Source organism: Eurytemora carolleeae, unplaced genomic scaffold, assembly GCF_000591075.1.
Source record: "Eurytemora carolleeae unplaced genomic scaffold, Eaff_2.0 scaffold374, whole genome shotgun sequence".
NCBI lineage: Eukaryota > Metazoa > Arthropoda > Copepoda > Calanoida > Temoridae > Eurytemora > Eurytemora carolleeae.
The window spans coordinates 196,771-223,276 of record NW_019397040.1 but is presented as its reverse complement, the minus strand read 5'-3'; the positions used below and the strand labels follow the sequence as shown (position 1 = coordinate 223,276).

Here is a 26,506-nt window from a genome sequence, read left to right as displayed (position 1 = left end):
CCAGGCCCCCCCCTAGCCTGATTAAGGGGGGGGCATGCCCCTCCCTTAAGAAGTCTTGCCCCCCCCTGTAGGGGGGGCAAGAAGTGACAAAGTCCACCCTGTTTTGCAATTTAACGATTCATGAATCCTGACCCTAAGGAAATTTAAGAGCTCTTATCGTAAAATAAAAAAAAGATAATTGAGCGTTAGTTTATTGAGCTTATAGTTCAATCGATACAGCACTTAATACACCATATACACACACACAGACCCCCTTCGTCTCCGAGCCTAACTACTGCCGTAGTAGTTGTTGTTTTCATTATTCTGTTTTTTTTCCTGGGAAAGGGAAAGGGGGTTTATTAAGTATTTTTTAGATATTTTAACTATCAGTTCTGCCACTTATTATGATATTGCTTTAATACTGTAGCACAACTATAAAATTAATCCTTCGGCTTCATGTTCACCGCAAATATTGTGTGATGTGGCATATTAAAAAAAATATTTTTCACGTAAAATCATGAATTTTTAATGAAAGGCATTTCTTGTCAGTTTTTGAGTACAATGTACATATTTGATTTATGGATAACTAATGAAAATTGATACATATATATATGTAATTTGTATTGTAAATTAATTATTTTTGTGATTTATACCAGAATCAGGGGCGGATAAAGGATTTAAGTGAGGGGGGGGGGGCAAGATTTTTTAGGAACAAAAAAATTCATAATTAGGAACCAAAAATCGCGGCGCAGGCGAAAATTTTTTTTGACTTAAAAGACTCAAAAAGAGTGAAAATTAATGACTAAAGACTAAAAAACTAGATTTTTAACTTTTCACACATTATAGTTTATCAAGACAGATATTTTTCCTGTTTTGCACTAGGGTTTCTTTCCCAATTAAGCATGCTATTGAGAATTGCTATTCTGAAAATAGGAACAAAAAATTCCAAATTCAGGGGGGGCGAATTTCCCCCCGCCTCCCCCCCCATGTATCCGCCCCTGACCAGAACAGATTTCTTGTTTTATTTCATATCAGATGTGTTGACTTACTGAATATCAGGTTGGTAAGGTTAGTTTTTTATTGTTTAAGTATAGTAGAACACACATTTTTCTTGCCCCCCCCTAAAAATGTTAAGGGGGGGGCCAAAAAATTTTTTCGCGCTTCGCGCGACATATTTCCACTTAGCCCCCCCCTAACCAAATGTCTAGTTGCGCGCCTGTATTGCTTCGACTAATTTATATAGGACTGATTTTCATGCAGGATAGCTCATTAAATCTTCTTCGACTAAAGCTTGATTTGGATAATGTTCATTTGGGCTAACTTTTATTTGGACCGATATTTGTTTATGGGTGAATGTTCATTTGGACTAATATTACTTCGACTAATTTTAATAATGACTAATAAGATTTATTTGTAGAATTGATAACCATTATTGCAATGGAATGGAAGGTTTTTAAAATTCGGAATTCACATTTACAATATATATTTTCTCATTTTACAATGACTCCTAGTTCTACTGCAGCATATTTTAGGGCGATTGATTAAGTAATAAACTAGTTGAAGAAATCCAAATATATTGAAGCTTAAATTCATATTAAGCCAAATGAACTTATACTTTATTTTATTGAGAAAATGTTCAGTCAAACTGAAAAGTTTTAAATGTGACAATTTGTTGTAAGATTCGATTTGTAGTCCAGATGAACAAGTATGAGAATAAGAAACAAAACATTTTTAAAGCTTGGATGTCATCCTTATTTAATGATTCGGTCAATTGAAAAATTTTTATCTGAAAAGACTTGAAATAATTCAATCAGACTAAAATATCCTAATTTACCAATTTCTGGCAGAAATACGATATTAAATGGTTAAAATGTCAAACGAGAAAAAATGTATTTTCTTCAAAGTTTTTAAAATTAAAAGTTTTGCGCATAAAACTTATCTTTAAAACATCTTATTTGTACTCATTCATTGTTTTACAGAAAATGGTCAGATTTTGGTTATTTTTCCTTGGCAATTTGCCTTTTATATTTTTCAAAGCCAAAAAATGGAAGCAATTTTGAAGTTCGAGCTTTGATTTTTTAAAAACCTTTCATTAGGGTTATTACAATCCTATCTCTTACTTTTTTTTGGAATTTCCAATTTTTAAATTGAAACTTTCCAAGTTTTATAAGTGCCAAGTAGCAATTGTACTAGTAATGCTTTGATTGGCAGTTTCTCTTGTTTCCATGTTTTTGTGTATCGATACTGTTTAAAAGCTTGAAACAAGTCAAAATTGAACTCGAAAGTCGTCTTTAATATATTAATATAATGATAATCATGAATAAAATATTTTTAAATTAAATTCTAATACTATGGCCGTAAAGATATCTCCACATAAAATTTTGCAGCAAATTAGGGATTTCTGACTGAAAGCATTTTATGTATGTTTTATAAAATTCTCATTATATCATAATAATCAAAACCATACGGGTTTAGCATTTACCCCCTTTCATTTTCGCAAACACTGGAAACTAAAGTAGCTAAATATGTGTACATTTATGCCAATGTATGTATGTACACTTCATTGTCACAAATTATGCATTTTTTTATAATTTTCTTTTTGATAATTAGGATACAGACATCCTCCCACACCAAATATAAATATGTAGAATTATAAACATCTTAAAAATAACAATCACTGTAGAAAAAATAATAACATGTAAGTGTGAAGCCATTTATTAAGATAACTAAAGTTATAATTTTTTTGGGTTTTTGGCACTTTGTTTTGAGAAGTGCATTGCCAGCTAAAAAAATCACAGAAAAAGCCGCTTGAGTTGTAGTCATTACCATAGCATTATTTCATCCGTCTGAAATAGAAGAAATGTTTTCTTATTTGTTAAGATTTGTGTGTTTTCCCCTAACTTTTGTGTTAATGTTGTTTTGCTAAAGTTAGAAGTACTTTGTGCTTGTACTTCTTATTCCTGGTGTGTGTGTTTGTTGTTGTTGTATTTTGTATCTTAAGGCTTTTGAATGGTGTTGCTGTTGTTTTTGGTATTATTGTTTTTGTTACTACTGCTATTATTTCTGGTGCGGTTGTTTTTGTTGTTGTACCTTTGCTTGTATGTTGTTCTGTGTTTGTACTTTTTAACTTTTGAATAAAGTTGTTATTATTATTTTGTTGTTGTTGTTATCATTGGTGTTTTTTTATACTGTTGCCGTTGTAATTTTTTACCTTTAAGCCTTTGTTTGAACAGAGTCAGTTCCACCATCCGCTGCCTTAGCAGCTGCAGCTGCAGCTGACTTCTCAGTGATCCCAAGGCAAGGGACCTCCCTGAACACATTCAATTTTAGACTTCTAAATATACTTACTCATCAGTCATCATATAGCACCAGTCAGATGAAAGTGTATGCAGATAAGCACCAGACTCTCTCAAATCCAATTGAGAAGGCCTAGCACCGAATGGTTAGAATGAAAACCCTTGTATTTGACTGGTTTCATGATGAGTTTGCTGCATAATATCAAATTGTTCAGGTGTATACAAAGATTATTTTTGATTTACCAATGTTTAAAAATGGCATAATAGACATGAGCTAAAAATATTAAGCATAAACTGGAGTTAACCGTTTTTTCATCAAAATTTTAGACTAACCTGCTCAAAGCTTCTCTGTACTTAGGATGGCTGATAGCGTAAACCAGGGGGTTTAAGCAACAGGCAGTCTTAGCTGGAATAAATAGAATATTAGTTACCAAGTAAAATAGAAAATATACAGAAGTATGTATATGTCTTACCAACAAAAGCTGGAATTTGGGAGACAAGAGGAGTAATAATGATCTGGTTTCCGAAAACTCCAATAAGGTTTACAATAGCATAGGGAGACCAGATGCAGACCCATAGCAATACATTGGTAATAGCAACCTAGATTAATAATTTGTCTTTGATATATTTCAGTCAGTCAGAAATAAAAAGGTCAAAGAATGGTCAAATTCCAAGAGAGAAAAGGTAAAGTAGAGTTGTCTGAAATGGCATTCTTTAATGAGTTATCAATAATCACACTGACAATATTTTTAAAAATAATTATACCTTTGCGATTCTAACTTCAGCGCTCTCCTTAGCTTCATCAGCATTAGACCTTAAGCTGTCAACATTCATCTTCTTAGCCTGGGCCTTCAGTGCAGCCTCGTGCATAACAACAGCCTTCACAATCTTGGTGTAGAAGAATCCAATCAAGGAGAGGGGAAGCATGTAGTTGAAGCTGAAGGCAAACATCATGTAAGATCTTCGATTCCATTCCTGGGACAGATAATCGTAGCCGCATGTTACCAGAAGTCCTTCAGCCATGTATCCTCCCCAGCCAAAGAAGGGCATCATCGAGACAACTGTGGAGTATCCCCAGATGCAAATAAGAATCAGCAAAGCCTTTGGTGCATTAATCTTTACTCCGCTGAACCCTTTGACAATAACATTGTACCTAGGATAAACATCAAGTTGATTTAAACTCAAATTTTTGTATCAGGCAAAATCTTACCTGTCATAGCCAATAACAACCATGGTAAGAATAGAAGTAGTTCCACAGATAGCTCCGATCATAGCATAAACCTGGCATCCGAAAACTCCCCACATCCAGTATCTCTGCAAAAATAAGTTTTTATACAATTTCATCAATTAGTAATAATAATTATTATATTCTTCCGTTTTGTGCAAACCATAATAGTTTATTTTTATTTTTACCTGGACAAAGGCATTAACAGTTACAGGCAGTCCCATAGTACTCATCATTACAAAGTCAGAAAACGCCAGGTTGACAACAAAGAAATTTGTTGGCGTCCTTAAAAGATAATTGTTGTACATATTTTTACTGTCATTGTGCTGACGGTTGATTTAGGATAGACTAGCAAACTTATCAAAGTGCAAAACAAAAGGGCCAAACCTTGATGTTAAACCTTTTATAAGAACATTCATTCGATTCATGTTAGACTTCATTGGATGTATAATTGTTGCCAGGAATATCAAACTTCCATTTAACCCTATCTCTGCTGGGGTACTTGAAAACCAGGATATGCTGGGGGGGGGGGTCAATTTGACCCCCCTCTAAATCCCATGTTTGATGTCCAAATATGACAAATGATACATCATTGGAAAGCTCTTTTGCTCTACTTTTAGAATCTGCAAACAAATTTTCAAATTTGCAAAAATATAATTTTTTATCGCAAAATTCAGTTATATAGTAAAAATGTTGCAAAAAAAATTTGTCCAAAAAATGATAAATTATACATTTTTGAAAAGTCCTTGACCATGCCATTTCAAATATTCAAAAATGTTTTCAAAATTTTAAATAACCTGATTTTTAATCAAGAAAAACTAAAAATGTGCAAATTTCCTTTGACAGGTTGTTTTGCAAAAAAATTGCTATTTTTTTTGCAAAACTTGTGCAATTTGTTTCCTTCTGTCAAAGGCTTTCCAAAAAGCTAAATCTTATCAAAATCTGACAAGTGGAAGTGGGTCAAAACAAAGATTTAGTTTGTTACAGGAAAAAGCAGTCATTCAGGCAGTGTACCTGAGGACTCAGGCAGTTAGTATTAAGCCCGGTTTTAGGCCTAAAGGAAGAGCTGTGGTTATGTAAGAAAAGTCAGAAAATTTCAACAGCCTCAGACCAATACTTTTTGAGTTATGTAAAAAAACTTAGAGGGGGGGTCAAATTGACCCCCCCCCCCCAGCAGGAATATGGTTAAGGATTTAAACCTCAATTATAAGTTTTTGCAGTGAATATTGACTTCAGTCGCTGAATATCAGCGCTATGCTGGCTAAGTTTTAATCAATTTTCAAATATAAGTTTTTAAAACATTTTTGGATAAGCAGAGGAAGTTGAGTAAAATGCATGATGATTTAGTTTAGAAAAAGCAGGGAATGAAATTTGAGACTTGCGGGCGCACTGGCTGGTTTTGAAATTTTGAGCTCTGGAGTACCTGAGAGACTTTGTCTTGAGGAAGATGAAGATGACAAGTCCGTTCCCAACAAAGTTGATAATCCAGAGGAAGAAGAAGAGAATTCCAAATACATGAGGAATAAGAGGATGGCTGGGAGGGAACTGTGCCCAGTGCTTGCTAATCACTGGCATTACCTCCTCTGGGATATCAAACAACTGGTTGGTTCCTACAAACAATTTTATTTTATTTTTTTCCAATTTTAACTTAATTTAAAAACCTAATGCCCCAACCACCAAAGCGATAATAAGGGATAGAATCTGTGCTGAATTTCTCAGAACTGATGTTTAAGATTTTATTCTGTCTGCAACCATGGTCAAGTCAAACCGAACTGGAAACATTTGCTCAAGGGTATAATGACAAAAGTTTAAATTACCCTTTATTGAAAGTGTTCCATTCATCGATTCACACTGTTACCCTTTTAATCGTAGTTTGAGAAACAAGATATTATTATTTTTCAATCTTAAACCTTCTGTAAATTACACATGTTGCAAGACAATACAGAAACCACAATTAGAAATTATCCCTTTTCAAATAGAAAACAACAATATTTTTCATTGTTTAGCTTAGAAAAATGTTGAAAGGATACCGTTGTGAATCTGACATACCTATCTTTGAAGGAATGTCACATGAAATGCCGTTCACAGTTCCTTTCAGAGCAAATAGTTACCTTTAGGATAAACCAGGTTTAAGGACGTGTCCATATAGTTCCCTTTAGGATAAACCAGGTTGAAGGACGTGTCCGTATAGTTACCTTTAGGATAAACCAGGTTGAAGGACGTGTCCGTATAGTTACCTTAGGATAAACCAGGTTGAAGGACCTGTCCATATAGTTACCTTTAGGATAAACCAGGTTGAAGGACGTGTCCATATAGTTACCTTTAGGATAAACCAGGTTGAAGGACGTGTCCGTAAAGTTACCATTAGGATAAACCAGGTTGAAGGACGTGTCCATATAGTTACCTTTAGGATAAACCAGGTTGAAGGACGTGTCCATATAGATTTCTCCGCCTCGTCCCATGATCAATATATTTCGATCTCCAGGTCTGATATAAATATGCTTTACAAGGCGTTGACAAAAAAAAATAATTCCCTCAAATACCCAAAATGTTTTTTACCATTGATTTGTAAAAGAAAAAATATTAACAAATAAAATTTTCTAATCCCTATATCTGTGCAACTTGATGGTGAAAACCTTTGATTCAGACTATTTAATCTTACAGAATTTATAGTTTGAAATATACAACCCAAAATAAATTGGTATTTTATGGAAAAATTAAATTCCTAAAATGTTGTACTTCTTGCAAAAAAGTGTAGAGTGGGTATAAAAAATTATAAATAAACTTTCCCAAGGGGTATTTATATCAAGTTAATAATAAAACCAAATCCCAATAATTTTAGAAAATTTATATTTTTTTTAATTTACCAGGAATAGTACAGGAGGCGGTGTGTACTGGCTTAAATGTTGTTTACAAATGAGCAAGGATGGAAAACTGTTTATATCTTTTATACTAAACTGAAAGCAGCTGTAGGGCTTCCATGCGACAGAATTAGTCAGATTATAAAGATTTGAAGAAACACACTATTATACAAATATGACAATTATATGCACCTAATAATTAGACCCAGAGGAAAAAGCTTTTGAACGAGATTGAGTCAAATAATAATTACCAAGACTACATTCTAGCAAACTTTAAATTACTGAGCTTAACAACATACTTATTACAACAACAAAAGCATCTAAATTATATTTTCTTCGGAAAATTCAAATCTTAAAGCTTTTCATCTGTAAAATCTGTAAAATTCCCGATTCACAAGAATACCCTATAAACCTTCATCTAATCAATAATGTGGAAGATAATATTAATATATTGGTGTTTACTGGCCTGACACGTGTCAAATTTAATCATGCCTATATGCTCTACTATGCAGTTTTAAAGCTCTAGTCACTTTTCTAGAGAAACCACATCAAAAATAATCAGTTTTCAAAATTACAAACATGGATACATCATACTTGACCAGACAAAGATTTGAAGGCTACCGTTAATAGTCGGGTATTGCCTTCTTTGCATGCGTGGACAGCGTTCTACATCTTTGATGAAAGAGTGGTGGAAAGCGTCCTACACCTTCGATGAAAGAGTGGTGGACAGCGTTCTACACCTTTGATAAAAGAGTGGTGGACAGCGTTCTACACCTTCGATGAAAGAGTGGTGGACAGCGTTCTACACCTTTGATAAAAGATTGGTGGACAGCGTTCTACACCTTCGATGAAAGAGTGGTGGACAGCGTTCTACACCTTTGATGAAAGAGTGGTGGACAGCGTTCTACACCTTTGATGAAAGAGTGGTGGACAGCGTCCTACATCTTTGATGAAAGAGTGGTGGACAGCGTCCTACATCTTTGATGAAAGAGTGGCGGACAGTGTTCTACGCCTTTGATGAAAGAGTGGCGTACAGCGTTCTACACCTTTTTGATGAAAGAGTGGTGGACAGCGTCCTACATCTTTGATGAAAGAGTGGCGTACAGTGTTCTACACCTTTGATGAAAGAGTGGTGGACAGTGTCCTACACTTTTGATGAAAGAGTTGCGTACAGTGTTCTACACCTTTGATAAAAGAGTGGTGGACAGCGTCCTTCGTCTTTGATGAAAGAGTGGCGGATAGCGTCCTACACCTTTATTAAAGAGTGGCGGACAGCGTCCTATTCATTAGTTGAAAGAGTGGCATAAAGCGTCCTACACCTTTAATGAAAGTGTGGCGGACAGTGTCCTACTCCTTTGCTAAAATATTGTCCGAAGATTGTCCTACTAAATTGATGAAAAAGTGGCGGACAGCGTCCTCATTTCTTACAATAGATTTTCTTTTTCTGTCGAGTATTATTGTATTCTAATTGATAGAAAACGTCTAACTTCTGAGAAGTTTAAAAGTTTTATGGCTTCTGATCCGATACCATGGTTCAGAAAATAAGCCACAATATTTCTTATTCTTTAGCATAATTACTTAAAACGTAGAAAACTAAACCTGTTTAAATCTATTAAATTATAACATATAATGTATTATAATGTTCACAGCTTTACAAAAGATCTAAAATATTATTTTATTTATCACTAGCTTGGAAACCCAGCTAAGCCAGGACTCTAAATCTTCGCCATGAAGGTCAACTCGTAGGGATTCATAAGTTATACTTATACACACAAACAAACACAATGACACCCAGACGAACAAATAAAACGGAGAATACTACTTTACATATATTTAGAGGCTAGGCTTTTAGGGGGCTTTGCGCACATCTTCTATTTCAACTTTTTATTGTGGCTTTATCTGTGAGCATCTTCTCTTTGTACAATATAAAACAAAAACAAAAAAGTTTGAAGATTTCATATTATTTTTTCGTGCATGTTCAAAATTGAACAAAAATAAAAACTTTTAAACCAAATTTTTTGAAATTTTGATCATAAAAACCTTCCCTGGGGTCCCGTGAGGTCCCATACAAAATTTGGGCGGGATCGGTTCAGCCGTTTTGACGTTTTTCGGATACAAACATGTCAACAGACACCCAAACAAACAAAGTATATAGATAGATACATGAATATAGCTAAAAGGAACAGATATCAAATTCGTTAAATGTCGCATTTAAAAGATTCTCGACTGATCAATAAATCTACTTTTATGATATGTTATATGTTCATGTCCACAAATTGTCTTTTTCTGTTAATGTTTCAATAAATGACATGTCTATAAAAGAACATATATTAAGGAAATGTACATCCATGAATAAATATTAATCCTTTAAGCAAATCTGTAAAACAATATTTCATGGAAAAGACAATAAAACTCAGAAAAATACCTGCTACCTCACTTTATGTTAGGAATTGCTAATAATATTGAAAATATATATTGATGAAATGTTGATTGACGAAAACATTTCATGTTCTATACATTTTGCATTTTCAATTTTAAATATGCAGGGAGATACATTTCACGTCAAAACAGAGTAAAAGTAAATATACACGATAAATTAAAATCATTTAACTCTCTTCTTGAAAAACTTTTGAGAATTAATTTTTTTTTTTCTCTTGTGCTTAAAATCAACACTCGTACTAGTAATGATGCATATAGTTTTCCTTTCATCAGTCTAATTTACAGTGAATTTGCATTATTGCATTCTAAAATTTAATATTACAGTAAGATACATTTTCCACGTCGGACTTATATATGTATAAAGTTGTAATTTCTGTTTGTCTGTTCGTTTGTTTGATTGTTTGTCCGATCATAACTCATGAACCACTTGACCGATTTGCCTCAAATTTAATTGGTAAACGCGGAAGAACCACTGGAAAATTCTTAGCTAGGTTAAACAATTCTAAGTTGAGTGGGTTGACTTCTAACCACAATGTGTTTAAGTATAAAATATAGAGAAAAGCTGAATTTAAGCTGCATAACCCGATGTGAAAGGTACACCGTACATAGTGCATTACTGTTTGAATAAGAACAACACTTTTAAGGTTTTATTTAAAAGTTTTATCAGTTTTTCTTCCAGGCTATTGGAATTTATTAGGATTAAGTACCTGATGTATAATACTTAAAAATTTCAAGAAACTCGGGTTTCTGTTGGCTATTTTGATAAGAATATCGATCAAGACTTATGTATGCTCCTAATTTGTTTAAAATGGTTGATAATTTATCCTATATAAGCTAGAATTCAGTTAATTCCTGTGGCATTATTTCCATTAAATAATATTTTTTTCAAAATGTGGATTTATGTAGTTAAGAAAGAAAGATTTTTATTTCTTATAGAACTAGATCTTTTTATCTTCAACCCCCCCCCCACCCACCCCCCCAAACATTGATGACGTTGAAAAGTAAGAAGTTTGCATTGTTAGTTGGTCAAGTTCTTTAAAACTTTTACCCTCATTAATCCCTACCACACTGCGTATTTTTCATTAACCATTTATTAAATGAGTTATTAATGCCCCCCCCCCCTCACAGTGGGGTATTTTAGGGGGTCATGGGGTGGGGTGACTGGTTTTTGTCAAAATGCTCCTTGTAATATGCATTTATCTTTTGTTTCATGGTAAGAATGGACAAAATGAATATATTCTTATAACTTTTCATTTACAAACATTGTATGAACTGTAGCTTGCATTAATTTATAAAGATTTCAATTTATAATTACTTTTCCCGTTCATATATCTATCCTTGAATGGATCCTGTAATCCCACAATATATTTAGATGTCGTCCTTGTTACAGCGAGTATTACGGAAGAAAAACATATATTTCATAGCAAAAGCACAAGAGAGCACAGGGGTTTCGGGATAGCCTAAATATATAAATAGATTCTAACAGCTACATAGAAAAGATTTAGGGGCTCCAGCAGCAATCTAAATCCTCGATTTAGTCAGAGTAGTGTGTTGAAAAATCCTATTTTAAGAGTTTTCAATGAAATAGCGGGTTTTTGGTCGAAATTCATAACTTAAACATAACATTTAAGCAACTTGGAGACTTTTCTTAAAAAAAATTCTTTAGCGGCCAAGCTCTATTTGACATAAATAAGCGGTTTATGGAATAAATTTAGTTTGGCTGACCCCCTCCCTAATACCCCACTGTGTCTCCCCCCTCTGGCTCCTTGTAATAGTAAAATATGTATTTCAATGGCATCGCCACTGATGATTTTATCAGATAGTTATGGCTAAGGTGGATAAATTGATGTAACTAGATGGCGCCGAAATTAAAAAAAATTTAGTCTCAACTCAAGTCTCAAGGAGTCAATACCCTAGTCTCAACTCAAGTCTCAATGAGTCNATCTATCTATCTATCTATCTATCTATCTATCTATCTATCTATCTATCTATCTATCTATCTATCTATCTATCTATCTATCTATCTATCTATCTATCTATCTATCTATCTATCTATCTATCTATCTATCTATCTATCTATCTATCTATCTATCTATCTATCTATCTATCTATCTATCTATCTATCTATCTATCTATCTATCTATCTATCTATCTATCTATCTATCTATCTATCTATCTATCTATCTATCTATCTATCTATCTATCTATTCATCTATCTATCTTTATATCTATCTATCTATCTATCTATCTATCTATTATGTTGTCACGCTATCCTGAAAATGGTAAAACAATACCGAGTTTACTTCAGTAGACAATATTGTATATCAAGTGTTACACTATAAACTTAATTATATAACTGTATCTAAATGTCTATATTTAATTATCTATTGCTATACCTGAACCTATTTTTCCTAAATCTACATCTATGATAACATCGATATCTATATTTACATCTTTTTATACTTTTATATATCTTTATCTATATGTATATATTTATATATAAGCAAATTTATATATATGCTGTAAAATGTTCTGTAAATATTCTGTAGAAGAATAAAAGTTCTCTTTATATTTGGTTGTAAAAGCAAAATGTGAAGTTGAAAACAGAAATGTAAATAAAGATGTAAATATATATATATATAGTATTTACAACGGTTCCCTTTAATCCTTCGTGTAAGTAAAATGATTAAGAAAACCTTGTTTTCCTATGTGAAAGTTAATAACACTCTGCTGTGGGTTCTATACCAAAGTGACTTGTGGAATTATGCAGCAGAGGCCAAGATGAAACTTTTACTTATCCTTATTGTTGCTCAGAAAATGTTTAAAGGGAAAGATTGTGAATCGAGCATTCATTTCTTTATTTAGGTGCTCACTTGAAATTACGTCAACTAACTCTTTAAAGAATAAATTTTTTCAAATAAAACACAAATACTAATTTAATAATAATCTGATTTAATGAATTTGAGATAGGTCTAGAGACAGTTCAAAAGTATCTTGAATCAATGATTCAGGGATAGGTAGATTAGCGACCTAGCTGAAATTCATTAAATTAGGTCCCCTGATCTTGAAATCTAGGTCTTTTAGATTTTAACATTTTTTTTCAGAAAAAAGCCCGGAAATGAATGTTAGCATAGAGGAAGAAGATTTTCAGGTTAAATTATGCTTTAACTAGCTTTGGAACACAGGGTAGTCATAGTTAGTTTAGTTTGTCGTTAATTACGATTTTATGATTTTTTCCTATAAAAGTGTACAAAAACACACTCAACTTAGAATCTCCTGCAGATCAGGAAAACAAATAAACAAAAAGCTAGAGATACTCTTAATATATAAAGATATGTAGATATTAACAATATGCATACAGAGGCGTATTTATCCCCCGAAATATTCTTTAAATACTAAAAAGGGTTTTGGTGTTGAATGTTCTTAACTTCTAACAAAATATTCATAATTTCGATATATGCGATATACGAATATTTCGATATATTCGATATACGAATATTTCGATATATTCGATATACGAATATTTCGATATATTCGATAAAATGCCCCCATTTTTTTTTAAATTATCATTTAAAAAATTTTGCCCCCAATTAAACAATTTGCCCCCATTTCTTTCAAATTTCTCAATCCCAAATGGGATTGAAAAAGGAATTATATTGACCCCTGTATATTCGATATACAAATATTTCGATATATTTGATATACTAATATTTCGATATACTCGATATACGAATATTTCGATATATTTGATATACTAATATTTCGATATACTTGATATACGAATATTTCGATATATTCGATATACGAATATTTCGATATATTCGATTTACTAATATTTTGATATATTCAATATTCGAAGAATTGGAAATGTTCGATATACGAATAAAACTTTTCCTTCCAATGGTAATCCAAAGGTTCCATGCTCTAGCGAAAAAACTATGTAAATTTTTCCGTTACTTAATAAATATATTTGAAGTATGCATATCTAGAGCTACAAAAAAGTATAACTGCAAGTTAAAGAGAATAAAGTCGTTGTGACAACTTAAAGTCGACCCAGTCTTGAAACATGATGTTGGATCTTGAAAACCCTGTATATATATAATTATATAAATATATGGATATATATATTGTTTGCAGTCTGAGAAGAGGAAGGAAGAGAAGAGAAGAGAAGGAAGAAGAGTTGTGAGGAAGGTGAAGAGAAGAGTAAAAAAAGAGAAACCAGAAGATAAACTGATAAGAAGGAAAGTATATTTTCTTAAAAATAAGTTAACTTCATTCAAATCCTATGATTTTGACGGATTTGCAGAAATCTAATTTTCTTTTAAATAAATTCAACGATACCATTTTTTATACTTCTGCTGCATGCATTCATTTTTAAGTGTCTGCACCCTACATAAAATAGAATATATGACTAATGTCGTCTTCGCCATATCTACGGTCTGCACCCTAGATAAAATAGAATATATATTAGAGGGGAATTTAGAGAATCTCTCGGTATGAATGTTTTCAGTCCCTTTCAGCCTGAAAGGGAGTTCAAAGTGTACAAATCATGTAAATGTTCACAAATTATTTGCAGTAGAGTACATTAATACAGTATGTTCCCTAGACCATTCATTTCAATTTCGAATTTTTTAAAGCTGTTAAATAAACTTTATAATGAATTAGGTGAATAAATAACATAATTTCATTTATAGTTATAACGGAAAATAATCGTTTGTAAAGTGAAAGGCATAGAGTCTATAAGAAATAATCATTGGTCAATTATGAAACCAGCCTCTTTTTTTAACATTAATTTTAGATTTTCTATAAAATAATATTCCAGGGCCCAAAAGGTTATATAGCATACATATGTAAAGTACACCTGCAGTATGGAAACAGTACAAGAAATGGCCGTTTTACACTTTTTTCTAGTAAATTCCCCTCTGATATATAGTCTATTCTCTTTGACTTTTAGTGTTCCTACTCAGTTGCATTATTTTTGTGTACATTTGTATTTATGGTAAAAACTGAGAAAAAAATTATAGAAAAGGACATATTTTCTTTTTATCCTTCACTAAAAAAAGGTTCAAAACGATATAAAAGAGTGTTCCAATGTTCAACTTTATCTAAAGTATTCTAAAGATTAACGAATTTTTTAATAATGTTTGCAAAGAAACTTCACTAAAGAAACAATTTTATAATAGCATGACACAAAAATCATAAAATAATGATGGCGTCGTTTATTTTTAGTTACTATTACATATAACGAAGCTGACAATTTCTAAATCGACGGAACTAATTTTAAATCGGTTTAAATCAGTTAAACTTGTTTTCATAATCCGTCCATTTAAAAACTCCAGCTCTGAATATATTTTAAAAGTTAAAAATATAAAATGATTTTAAATTCTTTCAAAACAGAAGATTTTCCACAAGTGCAGCATGCTCACGGAGGTAAAAAAATGCATTTTAGATTAAATAACAATAAATAGTTAATTACACAGTATTTATTAAAGGTAATGTTCAGACAACAGACTAGATACTAACACACACAGACTGCTCATAAGCTTTAACGGGATGGACCGGCTAAGCAGGCCTATTGTTGTCCCGGTACGCCATGCTACATTTCCGCGAAAGGGTTAACACTGCCATCTAACGGCCACTTGTTGCATATGCTACACATTAATTTTTATAGAAATACTCCAACGTTTAACATTAAGCATGTAATTTATAAATTTAGTTTTTTTTGGAAGGTTTTGTACTTCGAATCCTTAAATATTCCTGAATACAGATGTCTTTTCATGTTGCCTCATTGGTTGTGTACTCCAGTTGTACACCATGGCCGGACCTGCTGTGGAAAATATCTGTATCTGGTTCAGACGTAATTATAAGTAATCTCAGATTATAGAGTGGATTTTTTTCCGATTCAAGTAACGGTAACCCTTTAAACTCATCGTTAACGAATAAAATATTTTTTTTGCTACAAACTCTGATTTTCTAATCCCTTTATCTTAGCAACCCAAAGTTGTAGATGTAGACCTTAGATATTTCAAACTCTATGAACTATATTAGATCAAATTATCTTAGTTTAACATTTCAATGGTTTACACCATTAGGTTGCAAAGATATATGGATTACGGATTAGAAAATTTGAGTTTGTAGCTACCACTCAATTCCTTTCCACAGCATAATTTCATATTTTGTTCGTAAGATACGTTTAGTTTCTATTGTTTTAGAATAAATTTGCTTCCATCAATAAAGCTTTAATTTTGATTCTTATAAATTTTTCAATGTCTGCCTTCAGTTTGAATTTATAGCAAAATATAATTCCAATTGTTCCTCGGAATTTTTTCTGAAAAAAAACAGGTGAAAACAGTTTCAGATTCTAATTTTAGAAAACACGAAACCATCTTGGAAAATTTCTATTTCTACACAACACAGTTATATAAGAAAAAATATTTGCCTATAAGTGACCTTTTTTACAGGACCATCAATTTCTACTGTAACATATTCGATTCACAACGGTACACTTTCAACCATTATTGTATGATCAATGGTTTTCTAGCTGAAAATTGATTATTCTTTAAGGCGGTTTCCGCATAAAAGAGACTTTGCGGATTTTACTTGATAGGACACGGAATCTTACTGTCAGAATTAGTTACATTTTTAGATAGAGAAGCAACAATGTTCTCTTAATATTCAAATAAAAGATTAAATGGTACCGTTTTAATCGGACACTTAAAATTGTGATTACAGTCCCTTTAATCACATCGTATTATCACAATTTTTGCCGTAGATGAGGGGAACCAAAGTACTAATTCAAGGAAAGTTAATTGTAGTTGTGTATACTCTGCGTACATATTGAAACCAGTTCTCTCTGGGCGAAATTTGTAAACAATAATAGTTGCATCAGTGTTCGTTTAGTATGCGTGGAGGTTTAAAGCATTGAATTTTTCATTGATTTTTTATCTGGTAGATGGATCCCATGTCTTGCTTCGACATCCGTCTTGTGTTTACATTACCGCCCAGATACAGTACACTGCAGTACAAAAGATGCGTACGCCTGTGCAGAACAAACTTTCCTTGCATTATAACCTTGAGGGTATAAGCTATAGACAATTTGGTTTGATTTATTTTTAATATTAAACCTAATGTTTTTAATAGTTTAAGATAATTGACAAACAAACATACTGCCTTTATGAACATTTCAAAAGTAAGGTATCTGCCTCAAACTCAAATTTGATTATCCCTATATATATACAACCTGAAGCAAACTTTTGATATTTCAAACTTAGATTATTTGATTTTACCGAATTTATAGTTTATAATATATAAGGTCTCCTACATTTGGCTGACAAGATAAAGGCATTAGTTTTTGACAAAACTGAATTACAAGATTTAATGGTTTTAACCAGAATTAACTTTCTGTCTGATAAACTTGTTGTTTCACTTTTTATTAATAGCAATTTTCCTTTGTGTGTTACTTTTAAATGTTATTTGCAATGTTTTTATTGCAGTTACATTACATGCGAATTGAATCTTTTTAGATAAAATAGCGCAAGGAAAGCCATTAACACATTTTCAGGTCAATATTGCATTTATTTTATAAAGCTCCGATGGACAGGGTTACACGCAGAGGATGGACAGGATGGACAGGATGGACAGGGTTGACAGGATGGACAGGATTGACAAGATGGACAGGGTTACCCGCAAAGGATGAGACTTTAAAACCTAAACCTCTTTGGATAAACAATATTAAGGTTAAGTTTGGGATTTTATTTAGTATTTTATTTTCATTTTACAGATGTGGCAAAGTAAGAGACAAGTTTACAAGTTCAGGAAACTGTGATCGAATTTCAGAAAGAAAAAGACTGATGGTATTCCATACAGTCGGCACTAAACTACATCATTTGTTGATAACATTGTAAACAAATGGTCCTTGTTTATCACACGTATAAGTGCATACATATGTCTCACTTGTGCGTCCGGGATAAGTGCGTACATTTTTTTACACTTGTGCGTCCGGGATAAGTGCGTCATCTTTTACAAAAGAAAAACAAAAAAATATATATAAAATATATAAAATATAATATAATATAAAATCTGCATTTCTAAATCTAAACACATTCCTAATCAAAAATTTAAATATTTACATTTACGTTTACATAAAGTAAATATTTACGTTTACATTTACAACTTATATTAAGTAAAAATGATACACAGGAACATTTGTATATCCTTTACACAGAAATTTACAATTTACATGTAAATTTACAAATTGTAAAGGTATAAAATACACACAGGTCTCATATCAGTCCTCTAATGTAAAATTATTAACAAAAATTGCCGTGGATAAAAATTTGCATGGGGTGCTTATGCATGGATTTGGAGTTGAGGTTTTCTTGGATAGAATAGGAAAGTTACAATTCAACTCAAAAAATGCTCAAAATACCATGTTAAAAGAGACAATAGAAGAAGAACGAGTAATCACTCATTTAAGGAACAAAAAGAATATTTAAGAACCATTAGTTAAATTATGGATCCTCTAAATGTTATATCTTGAATAGCTTAAATTGTCAAGTTAGCAGGGGAAAACTATATTTTATAACTAAACTAGCTGCTAACTGGATTTGATAATTAAATTGTCAAGTTAGCAGGGGAAAACTATATTTTATAACTAAACTAGCTGCCAACTGGATTTGATAATTAAATTGTCAAGTTAGCAGGGGAAAACTATATTTTAGAACTAAACTAGCTGCTAACTGGATTTGATAATTAAATTGTCAAGTTAGCAGGGGAAAACTATATTTTATAACTGAACTTGCTGCTAACTGGATTTGATAATTAAATTGCTTTGCTGCATTTTATTCATAAATAATTCATTATTTTGCAGATAAAGTTTTTAACAATTCTGCGCAAATTTTCATAAATGATTTGCAAAAGAAAGAAGTCATTCAATCCTGAAATAGTCTGCAATATATTTTAATTGCACTATTATTGTCAATTAAAACTGAATTTTTGATCATTCTTCACTATAATTTCAAGGTTTTTTTGTTTTGATACAAACATATGATAGATTTTATATAAATAAATATTATGTTAAGATCCTAATTTATCGTTCTAATCTTCCAATTCCACAGTATTTCATGTAACACTTTATACTCCCTGCTGGCCACTTCAAAACGTTATACTCCCTGCTGTCCACTTCAAAACTTTATACTCCCTGCTGGCCACTTCAAAACTTTATACTCCCTGCTGGCCACTTCAAACCGTTATACTCCCTGCTGGCCACTTTATAACTCCAGCTGGCTAGAAAGTAATTAAGCAAGGAAATGACTCCAATATAAGTTAACATTTACTTCAGTGACCCTCCATGCAAAGATGACAATTACCGATTCACAAGGGTATCCTTAAAAACTTTCCCTGATCAAGCATGAATTGCATATTTGTGTATATAAATTTGAAATGATCAGATTTAAACATTTTTCAAACTAGAAAAGCGAAAGTTATTTATCAGATAATTGTTTCAAGAGTACCATTGTGAATTGGGCACTGCAGAATGCAACAACTGTTTTAAACACAAAAATTAAGGAAGATCAAACACTAAGCTATCCTGAAAAATTCGAATAGCAATCCTTTCTGTAAAACCCTGTGTCCATTGTTGCATGTTTTATTTAGTCGTTTGAAGGGAAATAATGCTACAAAGTTTAGTAATTTGATATATCTGCTGTCTTGAAATATACAAACAAACGTTATATATATTTGTTGACCTTTAAAAAAGTCAAAAATATTCTAATAAAGAAATCAGAAAAAAAACCAAATATTCTATAACATTTATTTAAGAAAAATAATATTGTTTTGAAATATTTGACCAAGACACAAAGATTGTAAATTGGTTGGTTTAGAAATTAATAAAGGAAAAAGACAGACGTCAGTAGCAACTTCATGTTGGTAATGTATAACTTCATATTGGTGGTGCAGATCAACTAGAACTGGAACAACAGGTTTCTGCTCTCTCCAGGTTCGCTTAGTAAACTCATTAGAGTTGAGATTATCCTCTTGTGGAGGAGAGTTAGAACCCTTGGAACAGGGTGAGTATCCTCTTGTAGAGGAGAGTTAGAACCCTTGGAACAGGGTGAGTATCCTCTTGTAGAGGAGAGTTAGAACCCTTGGAACAGGGTGAGTATCCTCTTGTAGAGGAGAGTTAGAACCCTTGGAACAGGGTGAGTATCCTCTTGTAGAGGAGAAGTAGAACCCTTGGAACAGGGTGAGAGATCGCGGTTTTATCAGTTTCGAATATGAGGGAATGCATCTCAATGTACGCCTGATAATTTTGGAACTCTTGGAACAATGTTGAGCTGGATGTAAGCATCGTCTGTTGGTAGCTATAGGTATCTGCATCATCACTATGAAGGAGCCAGGATTGCTCCCTGAGACGGAGTTGTTATCATCTCCAGTGTTCTTCGCTGACTGCTGGGTGAAGCGGGAGCTAGGGTGAGCGGGGATTTGACATGTGTGGTGTGTTGTATCGCGGAAAAGGATCCTGAGTACACACACATCCAGAGAATTAACATCGGCATTTGAGTCGGTGAAATCATCTTCCTTATATTTCGAATTCATTTTAACAATATTATAGTTATTACACAATAATAGTGATTGCTTAGGACAGAAGAATTTAATTAATATACTATGGAATTATCAAACCATTAATTAAACCTCAACATGACTGACCTACCTCAACATGTTTCACCTACCTCAACATGTTTGACATTCCCTTACATGACTGACCTACCTCAATATGACTGTCCTACCTCAACAAATTTGACGTACCCCAGCATGACTGACCTAACTCCTCATTTTTCACCTACCTCAACATGTTTGACATACCCCAACATGACTGACCTACCTCAATATGACTGTCCTACCTCAACAAGATTGACGTACCCCAGCATGACTGACCTACCTCCTCATGTTTCACCTACCTCAACATGTTTGACATACCCCAACATGACTGACCTACCTCAATATGACTGTCCTACCTCAACAAGTTTGACATACCCCAACATGACTGACCTACCTCAATATGACTGACCTACCTCAACAAGTTTGATGTACCCCTACATGACTGACCTACCTCAATATGACTGACCTACCTCAACATGAATGACCTACCTCAACATGATTGACCTACCTCAACATGATTGACCTACCTCAACATGATTGACCTACCTCAACATGTTGACCTACCTCATCATGTTTCACCTACCTCTTCATAATTGACCTACCTCATTATGACTGACCTACCTCAACAAGACTGACCTACCTCATCATGTTTCACCTACCTCAACATATTTGACTTACCTCAATATTCTTGACCTACCTTAACATGACTGACTTACCTCAATATTCTTGACCTGTATCAACTTGTTGCTTAAACTAAAATTAGCTCTATGTATTTACTAAAATATTAAGGCTATGGGAATGCTGAGAAAAGCTCTTGTATCCTCGTTTATAAGTTCCTCGTCTAATGGAACAGGGGTGGTAATGAAGACTACAGCAAGCAGGTCATTTTCCTTTTTAAAAAAAATGCTTTACACATTCTAAATAGACTAAAAACATTCTGTTATCACGAGAATTTTACTCAATACTTTAATTTTCCTTCTCCGAATCCGATTGGTTAAAGTTTGTAAATAGATCAACATCTTGATATCCAATGTGAAAACTTGATGGACAATTGCTAAATCCCTCAACTTAAGTTTTTAGAATACTGATAATTACTTGTTTCCTTGATTAATAACATTAAAGCTTTGACCTTCGGAATCTTAAAATAAGCCCTGTTTTAATCAATGATAGATAAGATGCGGGATCCCTTGTTACTTCTGATATTTAACCAAATGATTTAAATAAGTTAGTTGCCACCATCCTTACATTAGAAAATGGCCATCTCTGAAGATAAAATTTTCAACTTATTAATCACTATTTCAGGAGATTTAGTGAGATTCGGCCAGAAGATATTCAAGCGGTAATCATCTTTAATGCAAAAATAAAGAATTTGTTCAGTCTTTTTTTATTTTCAATTTGTATGGGGCAGGGCTTTTGGGCTAAATCTGTGTAATCTTTAAATGCTTTTGGTACAGTTTAAATAAAAGAATCTTTATGTGGTTTTGACTTCTGCTTGATATAATTTTTCGTATTAGACCCTAAAATGAACACTAAAAATTAACCAAAGTGAAAGTCGATAATAAAATCTATAACCTATAACCAACATTTATTAAACATTTAATGGAGAGTAACTTGAAATCATTCCAAATGTCCCCGTAATGGAGGGTAACTTGAAATCATGCTTAATGTCCCTTTAATGGAGAGTAACTTGAAATCACGCCTAATGTCCCTTTAATGGAGAGTAACTTGAAAATCACGCCTAATGTCCCTTTAATGGAGAGTAACTTGAAATCACACTTAAAATCCCTTTAATAGAGAGTAACTTGAAACCACGCCTAATGTCCCTTTAATGGAGAGTAACTTGAAATCACGCCTAATGTCCCTTTAATGGAGAGTAACTTGAAATCACGCCTAATGTCCCTTTAATGGAGGGAAACTTGAAATCACGCCTAATGTCCCTTTAATGGAGGGTAACTTGAAATCACGCGTAATGTCCCTGTAATAGAGGGTAACTTGAAATCACGCCTAATGTCCCTTTAATGGAGGGTAACTTGAAATCACGCCTAATGTCCCTTTAATGGAGAGTAACTTGAAATCATTCCAAATGTCCCCGTAATGGAGGGTAACTTGAAATCACGCCTAATGTCCCTTTAATAGAGGGTAACTTGAAATCACGCCTATTGTCCCTTTAATGGAGGGTAACTTGGAATCACGCCTAATGTCCCTTTAATGGAGGGAAACTTGAAATCACGCCTAATGTCCCTTTAATGGAGGGTAACTTGAAATCACGCCTAATGTCCCTTTAATAGATAGTAACTTGAAATCACGCCTAAAATCCCTTTGATAGAGAGTAACTTGAAATCACGCCTAAAATCCTATTAATAGAGAGTAACTTGAAATCACGCCTAATGTCCCTTTAATAGAGAGTAACTTGAAATCACGCCTAAAATCCCTTTAATAGAGAGTAGCTGGAAATCACGTTTAATGTCCCTTTAATGAAGGGTAACTTGAAATCACGCCTAAAATCCCTTTAATAGAGAGTAACTTGAAATCACGCCTAATGTCCCTTTAATAGAGGGTACCTTGAAATCACGCCTAAAATCCCATTAATGGAGGGTAACTTGAAATCACACCTAATGTCCCTTTAATGGAGAGTAACTTGAAATCACGCCTAATGTCCCTTTAATAGAGAGTAACTTGAAATCACGCCTAAAATCCCTTTAATAGAGAGTAACTTGAAATCAAGCCTAAAGTTCCTTTAATAGAGGGTAACTTGAAATCACGCCTAATGTCCCTTTAATGGAGGGTAACTTGAATTCACACCTAAAATCCCTTTAAAGATGAAATATATGTCTTGGTTTAAGGTTGGGGAAAAGGTTCAGTGTATAGTACTCAAAGAAGAAGAAGAAGAAGAAGAAGAAGAACAAGAAGAGAAGGAAGATGAGGAAGAAGAAAATCTGGAAGAACCTAGAAAGTTAAAGGTAAAGTTTTAATACCAGCAAAAATTGCAGAAATCCATTTTTTAAATGTGCGCGCGCGCATGAGACGGGTTAAGGTTAAAGTGAAAAAAATATTCCTTAGATTTTAATACTTTTGAGTTTCCATACCTTTAGATAAAACCCGGACATTTTGCACCGAAAGAATTTCGAAGTTAACTTTGGCTTAATAATTTTGAAGAAAATGTTCATAATGTTGAAATGCTCCTGGAAGAGATATTACGAACTAAATGTGAGGGATCCGAAAACTGTCTAACAGCGCAGTGATCTAAAGGTTGCAAGCTCTCAAAAAAAATAATGAGAGTTTTGTCAACACTTAAGCAAAAAACAAGTACTTTTTAGTTCTATCATTATTATTATTATTATTATTATTATTATTATTATTATTATTATTATTATTATTATTATTATTATTATTATTATTATTATTATTATTATTATTATTATTATTATTATTATTATTATTATTATTATTATTATTATTATTATTATTATTATTATTATTATTATTATTATTATTATTATTATTATTATTATTATTATTATTATTATTATTATTATTATTATTATTATTATTATTATTATTATTATTATTATTATTATTATTATTATTATTATTATTATTATTATTATTATTATTATTATTATTATTATTATTATTATTATTATTATTATTATTATTATTANATTTCTATACGTTGGATTTCTATATGTTGGATTTCTATATGGTTTGACGCAGTCCAAATCTATGTGCGTGTATTATAGGAAGATGAAAAGAGTGTTGTAAGACTGGTAAATAAAGTTGCAGGGAAGAAAAGTAATTGGAAAATTGTAGAAAGACAGTTTGTTCAGGTACAACAGATTAGATCAACATTTTGGAAACTTTAAAGAATTAAAACCAATAAAAAGAGTAATGGTCAATCATGAACTCTGGATCTCGATATCAAATGTGGGCACCTTAAAATTTGAAGATGCATGCTTGAGAGATTCACAAACTAAAAGTTCTGACCTCCATGAAATAATCTGATAAATGTTATTTATCTGTTTAAGGGAAATAATCTGATAAATGTTATCGTTAGATTTATAAGATTTAAATTTAATATTATCTTTCCTTTTCTATAATTTGATTCCAGGGCACAACACTTTTCACAGATCTTGCTGGTGGTGGTAGTACCAGTGATGAGGTATCAACACATTTTTAGGAAATAGTAAACTGCTCAGTTTCCAAACTTGAAATTATTTCTTAAATAAAAAAAATTATTTTGCGAATTTTCTTCAATCTTCATGACCAATTGTATTAAAAATTGTTTTTGCATTTGTCATTTACTGCAACATTTTTCAGTTAAAACATAATTTGCGTTCTTTGAGTAAAATAAAGCTAATCCGATTTTTTTGAGTCCAGACTTTTTTATTGAGGAGGAGGAGGATGAAAATGAGGAGAATAATAACATCGAAACGGATGAAAGTAAAACAGAAGAAGAGGAAGAAGAAGAGGAAAGTGAAGAAAATGGCAAAGATAAGATGTGAAAATAAGACGAGGAGTAAAAATTTGTTGTGTAAATTTCATTCATTATAATAAAATACTTTGAAGACTATTTATCGAAATCAGAATTGATCTTTTTTCTAAAAATGCAATATATTTTTTGGTTTGTTAAATTTCAAATGACCCCAGAAAAGCTTTAAGACTACTGAATGGGCATTGCGTTTAAAGGTCAGTTTTGAGGTCCGTTTTAAGGTCAGTTTTGAGGTCAGTTTTAAGGTCAGTTTTGAGGTCATTTTTGAGGTCAGTTTTGAGGTCAGTTTTTTGGTAAGTTTGAGGCCAGTTTCGAGTTCAGTTTTGAGGTCAGTTTTGAGGTCAGTTTTGAAGTCAGTTTTTAGGTCCGTTTTGAGGTTAGTTTTGAGGTCAGTTTTGAGGACAGTTTTAAGGTCAGCTTTGAGGTTAGTTTTGAGGTCAGTTTTGAGGACAGTTTTAAGGTCAGTTTTGAGGTTAGTTTTGAGGTCAGTTTTGAGGACAGTTTTAAGGTCAGTTTTGAGGTAAGTTTTGAGGTCAGTTTTGAGTTCAGTTTTGAGGTCCGATTTGAGGTAAGTTTTGAGGTAAGGTTTGAGGTCATTTTTTAGGTCGGTTTTGAGTTCAGTTTTGAGGTTAGTTTTGAGGTCAGTTTTGAGGACAGTTTTAAGGTCAGTTTTGAGGTTAGTTTTGAGGTCAGTTTTGAGGATAGTTTTAAGGTCAGTTTTGAGGTTAGTTTTGAGGTCAGTTTTAAGGACAGTTTTAAGGTCAGTTTTGAGGTAAGTTTTGAGGTCAGTTTTGAGTTCAGTTTTGAGGTCCGATTTGAGGTAAGTTTTGAGGTAAGGTTTGTGGTCATTTTTGAGATCGGTTTTGAGTTCAGTTTTGAGGTTAGTTTTGAGGTCAGTTTTGAGGTAAGTTTTTAGGTAAGTTTTGAGGTCAGTTTTGAGTTCAGTTTTGAGGTCAGATTTGAGGTAAGTTCTGAGGTAAGTTTTGAGGTCATTTTTGAAGTCGGTTTTGAGTTCAGTTTTGAGGTCAGTTTTGAGGTCAGTTTTGAGGTAAGTTTTGAGGTCAGTTTTGAGGTCAGTTTTAAAACAGTTATTTAACTTTAATAAGGCTCCTCCATACAGGAATATGCAAGATGTACAAATTACGATGAATTTTTCTAATTTAAAATTCCATGCGTGACAAGTACGATTTTACTACAAAATGTTTACAGATCTTATACAGTGAAACCCTTAATAACGAATACATCGGAAGAATTTATCGAATGTCGTCTTGACAATTTTTCAATGAGTTTTATATACTATATTACGTAAATTTTAGTATTTGCCAAAATAAAAAAATAGCCATGAAATGAATATGCGGGAACAGTTTTAAAGAGTTCCATATAATCATTTAATTAAAAAACTAAATATGTGCAACATTCCATTATCAGAAAGTGAAGTTAATACGACATTTGATGAATTCTTTCGATGTATTCGTTATTAAGGGTTTCACTGTACCAAAGACATTAACCAAAACGGTTATTAGAAAAATTATTAAATGCTTTTTTTAGACACAGATAC

At 32.5% G+C, this 26,506-nt stretch overlaps 2 protein-coding genes and 1 long non-coding RNA gene across 5 annotated transcripts; 2 read left to right on the top strand and 1 right to left on the bottom strand.

Moving 5' to 3' along the window:
- Positions 1-2,678: 2,678 nt before the first annotated feature.
- On the bottom strand, positions 2,679-7,473 carry LOC111711351 (compound eye opsin BCRH2). 3 transcript variants are annotated; one of them, XM_023485685.1, is made up of 10 exons: positions 7,368-7,473; positions 6,905-6,987; positions 5,924-6,110; positions 4,689-4,785; positions 4,486-4,589; positions 4,041-4,428; positions 3,749-3,875; positions 3,609-3,681; positions 3,191-3,289; positions 2,679-2,825 (listed from the first exon to the last, which is right to left on the bottom strand). In XM_023485685.1, the coding sequence occupies exons 2-9, from the start codon at positions 6,960-6,962 to the stop codon at positions 3,193-3,195; spliced, it is 1,131 nt and encodes a 376-aa protein (XP_023341453.1). In that variant the 5' UTR covers positions 6,963-6,987; positions 7,368-7,473; the 3' UTR covers positions 2,679-2,825; positions 3,191-3,192. The 3 variants fall into 3 exon arrangements, with proteins under 3 accessions (XP_023341453.1, XP_023341454.1, XP_023341455.1); XM_023485686.1 differs by lacking the exons at positions 6,905-6,987; positions 7,368-7,473 and adding an exon at positions 6,779-6,839; XM_023485687.1 differs by lacking the exons at positions 6,905-6,987; positions 7,368-7,473 and adding an exon at positions 6,654-6,738.
- Positions 7,474-17,328: 9,855 nt separating this feature from the next.
- Positions 17,329-24,469, top strand: LOC111711341 (protein FANTASTIC FOUR 1). The gene is made up of 5 exons (XM_023485676.1): positions 17,329-17,361; positions 21,249-21,340; positions 21,762-21,798; positions 23,303-23,419; positions 24,200-24,469. The coding sequence occupies exons 2-5, from the start codon at positions 21,252-21,254 to the stop codon at positions 24,320-24,322; spliced, it is 366 nt and encodes a 121-aa protein (XP_023341444.1). The 5' UTR covers positions 17,329-17,361; positions 21,249-21,251; the 3' UTR covers positions 24,323-24,469.
- Positions 24,470-24,555: 86 nt separating this feature from the next.
- On the top strand, positions 24,556-25,029 carry LOC111711344 (uncharacterized). The gene is made up of 2 exons (XR_002767225.1): positions 24,556-24,618; positions 24,851-25,029. It is a non-coding gene; the product is annotated as an uncharacterized LOC111711344 (long non-coding RNA).
- Positions 25,030-26,506: the final 1,477 nt, after the last annotated feature.